The sequence below is a fragment of the Abrus precatorius genome, unplaced genomic scaffold (assembly GCF_003935025.1).
Source record: "Abrus precatorius isolate BTA unplaced genomic scaffold, Abrus_2018 Scaffold2, whole genome shotgun sequence".
Taxonomy (NCBI): Eukaryota; Viridiplantae; Streptophyta; class Magnoliopsida; order Fabales; family Fabaceae; genus Abrus; species Abrus precatorius.
In genome coordinates this window covers 10,756,411-10,763,827 of record NW_020874362.1, presented here as the reverse complement: position 1 = coordinate 10,763,827, position 7,417 = coordinate 10,756,411, and the positions used below count along the sequence as shown (strand labels likewise).

Below are 7,417 nucleotides of genomic sequence, written 5' to 3'. Positions count from 1 at the left end.
TATATGGTGTAGTGCCTATGAGAGTTTTAAAAGTTGTCCTGATAGCCCACAAGGCGTCATCTAACTTATCAGCTCAGTCCCTCCTATTCTTCTCTACTATTTTTTCTAACACCCTTTTCAACTCCCTATTAGCTACTTCAACTTGATCACTTGTTTGAGGGTGATATGGGGTAGCAATTCCATGGGTGACTCCATATTTATTCAGAACTTTTTCAAGTTGTGTATTGCAAAAATGTGTACCCCTATCACTAATTAAAGCTCTTGGGGTGTCAAATCGTGAAAACAACTTTTTAAGGAACCTAGTGACTACTCTTGCATCATTAGTAGGTAAAGCTTGTACCTCAACCCATTTGGACAAATAATCAATAGTCACTAAAATGTATGTATTCCCTTTTGAACTAGGAAAAGGTCCCATAAAATCTATCCTCCAAACATAAAATATTTCACAAGTTAAGATGTAATTCTGAGACATTTCATTTCTTTGAGAGATATTACCTAATCTCTGACAATTATCACATAACTCAACATACCTGTGAGCATCCCTAAAAATAGAAGGCCAGTAAAATCTGGATTCTAGCTCCTTTTTAGTCGTCCTACTTCTAGAATGATGACCTTCAGCAGGGCTAGTGTGACAATGTCCTAAAATATTCCATCCTTCAGAATGTGACACACCCCTTCTAATAACCTGGTCTGCACAAATTCGAAAAAGATATGGGTCCTTCCAAAAGTAGTATTTCAAATCATAAAAGAAATTCTTCTTTTGTTAATTTGAAAACTCCTGTGGTAAAACCTTAACAACCAAATAGTTAGCAAAATCTGCAAATCATGGTAAATAAAAATCAGAAGCAGTTACCACATTATACAAGTGTTCTTCTGGGAATTTGTCATTAATGCTCATCTCATCTAGTTCCTCCATGCTGGGATTTCTAGCCTTGACAAATGATTAGCAACCAAATTTTCTGAACCTTTTTTATCCTTGATTTCTAAGTCGAATTCCTGCAGCAACAAGACCTACCTCATTAATCTAGGCTTTGCTTCCGTTTTGGTTAGCAAATAACGTAATGCAGAATGATCAGTATATACTATAACTTTAGAAAGAATTAAATATTGACGAAATTTATTAAACGCAAACATCACAGCCAATAATTCTTTTTCTGTTATAGTGTAATTCTCTTGAGCAATTGTTAGAGTCTTGCTGGCATAATAAATGGGATGAAAATGCTTGTCTTTTCTCTGGCCAAGTACAGCTCCCACAACATACTCGCTTGCGTCGCACATCAACTCAAATGGATAGTTCTAATCAGGACCACACAAAATAGGAGCTTGGGTCAGTTTTCCCTTAGAGTAGCTCAAAGGCAATCAAACACTCCTCATCAAAAATAAAGGAATTTTCCTTTTTCAAAAGTCTGGTCAAAGGTTTGGTGATCTTAGAGAGATCCTTGATAAATCTCCTGTAGAATCTCGCATGGCAATAAGAAGCTCCGAATTGTCTTAATAGAAGTAGGAGGTGGTAGCTTCTCGATTGTGTCAATCTTTGCCTTATCTACCTCAATTCCCCTACAGGAAATTTTATGACCAAGCACAATGCCCTCTTGCACCATAAAATAGCACTTCTCCCAATTAAGCACCAAATTGGTTTCTTCACATCTTCAAAGTACTCTTGACAAATTCTTTAAACAATGAGAGAATGAGTCACCGAAGACTGAAAAATCATCCATGAATATCTCCATTATGTTCTATACCATCTCATTAAAAATAACCATCATGCATAACTGAAAAGTTGTTGGTGCATTGCACAATCTGAACGGCATCTGACGGTTGGCAAATGTTCCATATGGGCATGTGAAGGTAGTTTTCTCTTGATCTTCCGGTGCTATTGGGATTTCGAAATATCCTGAGAGCCCATCCAAGAAACAGTAAAACATATGGCCCAAAAGACGCTCCAGCATTTGGTCAATGAATTGGAGAGGGAAGTGGTCTTTCCTTGTTGCATCATTTAATTTCCGGTAATTAATATAAACCCTCCATCTAGTGACAGTCCTAGTGGGCACCAACTCATTTTTCTCATTGGGCACTACAGTCATTCCTCTTTTCTTTGGAACGACTTGTACCAGATTTACCCAAGGACTATCTGAGATGGGATATATCATTCCGGCATCAAGTAGCTTGATCACTTCAGCCTTCACCACTTCCTTCATATTTAGGTTTAGCCTTCTTTGTGGTTGCACTACAGCCTTGAAATCAGACTCCATCAAAATCTTGTTAGTGCAAAACGAGGGACTAATCCCTCTTATGTCAGAGATCTTTCATGCTATTGCTTTCTTCTGGAAGTGCTTTACTAAGCATGATCTTATGAGTGTAGAAGGGAATGATCTTGGGAATGACTATAAGTTTTGAATATGGAATGGATCTATTGTGAATACTTATAGAGATACAATAGGGGATAGAGTCCAGAGACGATAGAAATCTAGGGGAGACGTAGGGTGGTCAACAACATTGTGTATATACACACTCTTACTGAGAGTGAATGCACCACATGGCCTTACACTCGTTTCCTGACTAGACTCCTTGACTATACCTTTTCTAAGAAGCTCGTTATTATATACGTTGTATCCGTATATATAGGTTAACCAATGACTATTTACCTAATTGAGTAAGACCTCAAGAAATGCTGGAGGCATCGCTGTCTGTGATAACAGGGCACTGAGAGTGCGTATTTGGAGAGAATTGAATAAGTTATAACAAATTATTGAATTATGTATATGTGACTATGCTTGTAATGTGAATTGGTTGTGGAAATGAATGTTTTCCTTATATTATAATTGTGATCTTTATTATGTAATGATTTATAAATAATAAAATAGATGTTCATCCTTACTTACATTTTTAGAAAACCAGGATGACGGCGCTTCAAGAAAGAATTAGGCTAATAGACAGTTCTGTACATAATAGACATAATTATGTATTTAATGAGTACCATAGGACATGTCACTTTAAATTAGCCATACATGTTGACGATTTGCCTAAGAATACTATTATGTTAGAGATGGAACTATATTATAATATTCCTTTTGATTTCCTGTAACTAGGATACACCATACTCTATATATATATATATATATATATATATATAGAGAGAGAGAGAGAGAGGGGGGGCACGGTAGGACCCCGGCAGCCTTCATGTATCTGTTCACATACCATGATCATGACCATCTCATAAGACTGACTTGAGTTACCGGTGAGCGAGTCACAGGTGTTGAGGTTGTAGCCGACTCGGGAGATTTATATCTCGGATTAGATGATGACCTTGATTCTAAGGATTTAGCAGAGATAGAAGGATGGCATGGAGATGATTAGCACTAGATCCTCAGTGTTTGGATATATTTTAGGACTGCTCTGGGACTTAAATTGATTTTTGTAATGTAATTATTTTGGTTGTGTAATAATTATTTTAAGTCTCACATATTTTGACAAACAATTTGTAAATATATATATATATAGTGCATGTTTAGTATCCAGATTAAAAAATGTGTTTCTAGTTCATTATAATCTTTAAATTTACTATTATTTAATTAATATTGCCTAATTGGAAAATTTTGAAAGTAATCTTATTCATAGAAAAGATATTTTATTTACTCGTATTTACAATGCTTGTCATATACAAAAATTCTTATTTTATGCCGAGTTTGTACAAATAAAATAAGCAGTTTTAAGACAAAAATTTTAGGATGTTACATATCACATGCAGCATATCTCCTCCAGAAGCTCTGAAACCTTCACATTCATTGCCAAAGGTGATCACGTGAAGCATGAACTCCATTTAGAAGTCTTTAAAGTGGTCACTTTGGGTGGAAAAATTATCACGTGCACTATAGTTCCATTTTAAGGCCTATGCAAGACTCACTTTTGATGACAAAAGTGATTACACTCAACTTGTTTACTTCTTCAATTCTCTAAAACCTTCACTTTTTGCACTAAAAATGATTACGCTCCTCATTAACTGACTTCTAAACTTCTAAAATGCTCACTTTTTGCACTGAAGGTGACTATGCTCAGGCTCAATTGACCTATTCTAACTTCTAACTCGTGTTTTTTCTTAGAATTTTCCTATAAAACTAATTAATCAATAAAATTTGTATAAGAAATCAACTAAATCTAATCAAATTGAGTTGTAAACTAAAATTGAACAATTTGAACAATTATCAATTGTTTATGAGATTTTAACCTTCTTAACTACAATTTTTTATTATAAAGCTACTAGAAAACTAACTAAAAATCTAATAAAATATAGATTTATCAATGTTTCACCCTCACCAAGTTGAAAAGAATAACCTCTCTTAAGGACATATTTAGTCTTAACTATTCTACGCCAGATGTAAGAAGAACTATTATTTATGGCAGCATTAATGTGAATACTAAATTTTGATTTAAAAATTTTGATTTAAAAAAATCTACATTTTAATATTACAAAAAGGGAATAGAAACAAAGGGTTTTAAGGAAATAAAAATAAAAATTTGTCTTAATAAAATTAGGAAAATTTAAAATTAATTTTTAAAAGAAAAATAGAATATGGCAAATAATCAAACTCTTAAACCAATGTTACTTTATACATAAAAAGGAAAATTTTTATATTGAAAAAGAGGAGATTTTTCTGAAAAATATAGAAAAAGAAGGCTAGTGAAAAGGAGGAAGAACAAAAAGCAAACAAAAATAATTTTCAAGAATATCAAGTAACTTTTATCATGCATTTTATACATTTTCTTCTTCTTCATGCATATTTATATTTTGAATAAACATTTCATATATCAAATCAATTCCAAATGGCAAAAAGGAAATAAGGATTTCAAACCACCACTTCAAACATCCAAGTCCTACCACCTCTCCACCCATCTATCATCATCCATAAACACAAAACCATGGCCTTCATTAACCTCACCACTACCCTTTCATAACCTCTTTTATTTTTCTTAGAGAAAAGTACACCCCTAACATTAAAGTCCTTCCCCTTCAAATTTAAAAATTTTAAATTTTGGACCATTTTACTCTTTTTTATTTTTTATTATTTTTTTGGTCTAAATTTTTTATTTATTTTTATTTTAATTATTACTTAGCTCAACATATAATTTCTTATTTCAGTTTTATTTATTTATTTATTCATTATTATTATTTATTATTATGGTAATTATTAATTTATTTAATGAATGAGTTCTTATTATTTATTTTTATTTATTATTTTTTTATGTTAGCTTAATTTAAATAAAATGTTTTAATTTTAATTTATTTATTTATTTTAATTCTCTTGATACTATTTACTTTACAATATTATATTTGAGTTATTTTTTAATTTATCGTATCTTAACCTTAACAATAAATTCTTCTCATTTTATTTTTTTTATATTCTATTATTTATATCTTAATTATCATGTTGAATATTTATTCTTTAGGATTGTTATTTTTTATTTTATTTATTGTATATTTATAGAATATTGATATGATTTAATTTTATATTTATGATTACTTTCTCTTATATTGTTAATAGTAAATTACTTATTTTTTGTATAATCAATTAATAAATAATAATATAATTGCATCAATTTATAATAATAACGTATAACTTCTCTATGTCTTGTATTATAAATTGATAAAGTCTATGTGCACCTATGTTACCAAGATGTTATGCAATATTAATTTATCATATATTATTTTTAATTAATTAGTTAACTATCTTAACAATAAATTAAGATATATTTCCTTTCTAATTACTAACTTATGAATAAATTAACTAATTTAAATCTAAATTGTTTTATTAACGAAATAATTTATAATGCTAATGTGTAGCGACTTTACCTTTATGCATTATAAATTATCAAAAACCTATGTGTACCAATGTTACTTTAGGTTTTATATGATATAAATCTATCAAATGAAATTTTTAATCTTTTTATTAAATAAGATAAATGTATTTCTTTTATTAAAATAAAGTTAATTTTATATTTTAAAATTTCTTAAGTCATACTTCTAATTCTGATAAATTAAATAATTAAACATTTTTTTACTTATTTATATAAATTTCTACAACATCGATGTGTAATTTATATTTACCTTCAATCGTCTAATAAATTATAAGAGATTTATGTATAGCTTACATATCTTAAATTCTCTTTCAACGTTAATTATAATTTAACAATATAAATTCAAATATTTCATTTACAAATAAAAATATATTTTAAAGATTTGCAATATGGTTGTGTGATCTTCCTTCACTTTTTGTATTATTTCTCGTAGGATACGTGTATAACCGTATTATCTTATATCCTAAATATTATTTTATAAATTAATCTCAAAATAAATCTTATTTACTAAACTTAATTTTAATCAATCAACTTTATAATTTTTAGATAGAACTACGTGACTTTGAGTTTTTCACTGTACCCGGGGATACGTAAGAGTAGAAACTGGACTCGTCAAGTCAAAATAATTTTCAAAATAATTTTTTAAGGTATCCATTAACATTTTAATAAATAATTTATCTTCTTTTAAAATAAATAATAATAATAATAATAATAATAATTGTTGTTTAGGGATTAAATAAATATTTTTTAAAACTAAAATAAATTTGTACAATTAATTTAAGATAATCGTTTTTAAAAAAACGAACGTTGTAGGGTGCTAATACCTTCCCTACATGTAAATCACTCCCGACTCATTCTTTGTTTCAAAGATCACTTTTTAAAGTTTTTCCAAGATTTTTTTTAATAAATTTTAGTGGTGACTCCTCTGAATTTTTTTTAGAAAAAGTTTTTATTCCTAAAGTTATTTTTCTTAAACACGTTTTCGCCGTACCGTTGCGACTGCCCGATTGCGATAGTGAAAGAGATCAATGATAACACCATTGTATAAATTAGAGAGAGACAAGGTCCTCACACACCATATAACGAAGGAACTAATATTAATTGGAAAGCCAAATCTTAAAGAACCCGATGTAAGAAATCTCAACTAATATTACTATATGCCTTTTGAAGATCAATTTTAAAAGTCAAGCACCCCTTTCTAACTTTGGATTTATGCATGTGATGAACCACCTCTTAAGCAATAATGGCGTCATCACAAGTGCCCTGGCCAGGGAGAAAGCTACTTTGATGAGGACTTAAAAGATCATTCAAGAAAGGTCGAAGTCAATGAACTAGAACCTTTGATTTTGAAGATAATATTGCAAAGGCTATACAAAAATCATTAATCCTTTGGTGGGTGATCAACCTTAGGAATGAAAACAATGTGAGTTTATATGGTATGATTATAAAAAAAATTTAAAAAATCCATTAGAGAAGGTATTGTTGACTAGCTTCCAAACATCATCCCTAATGATATGCCAATATTTAAAAAAAAAAAAAAAGTTGATACTCATCTAACCAAAAG

At 29.9% G+C, this 7,417-nt stretch overlaps 1 protein-coding gene across 1 annotated transcript; it reads right to left on the bottom strand.

Moving 5' to 3' along the window:
- Window positions 1-73: 73 nt before the first annotated feature.
- On the bottom strand, window positions 74-2,252 carry LOC113859441. Its single transcript, XM_027492215.1, has 5 exons — window positions 1,743-2,252; window positions 1,016-1,296; window positions 854-926; window positions 531-718; window positions 74-425 (listed from the first exon to the last, which is right to left on the bottom strand). Exons 1-5 carry the CDS (start codon window positions 2,250-2,252, stop codon window positions 74-76), a joined length of 1,404 nt encoding a protein of 467 aa, XP_027348016.1.
- Between the last annotated feature and the right edge of the window lie 5,165 nt (window positions 2,253-7,417).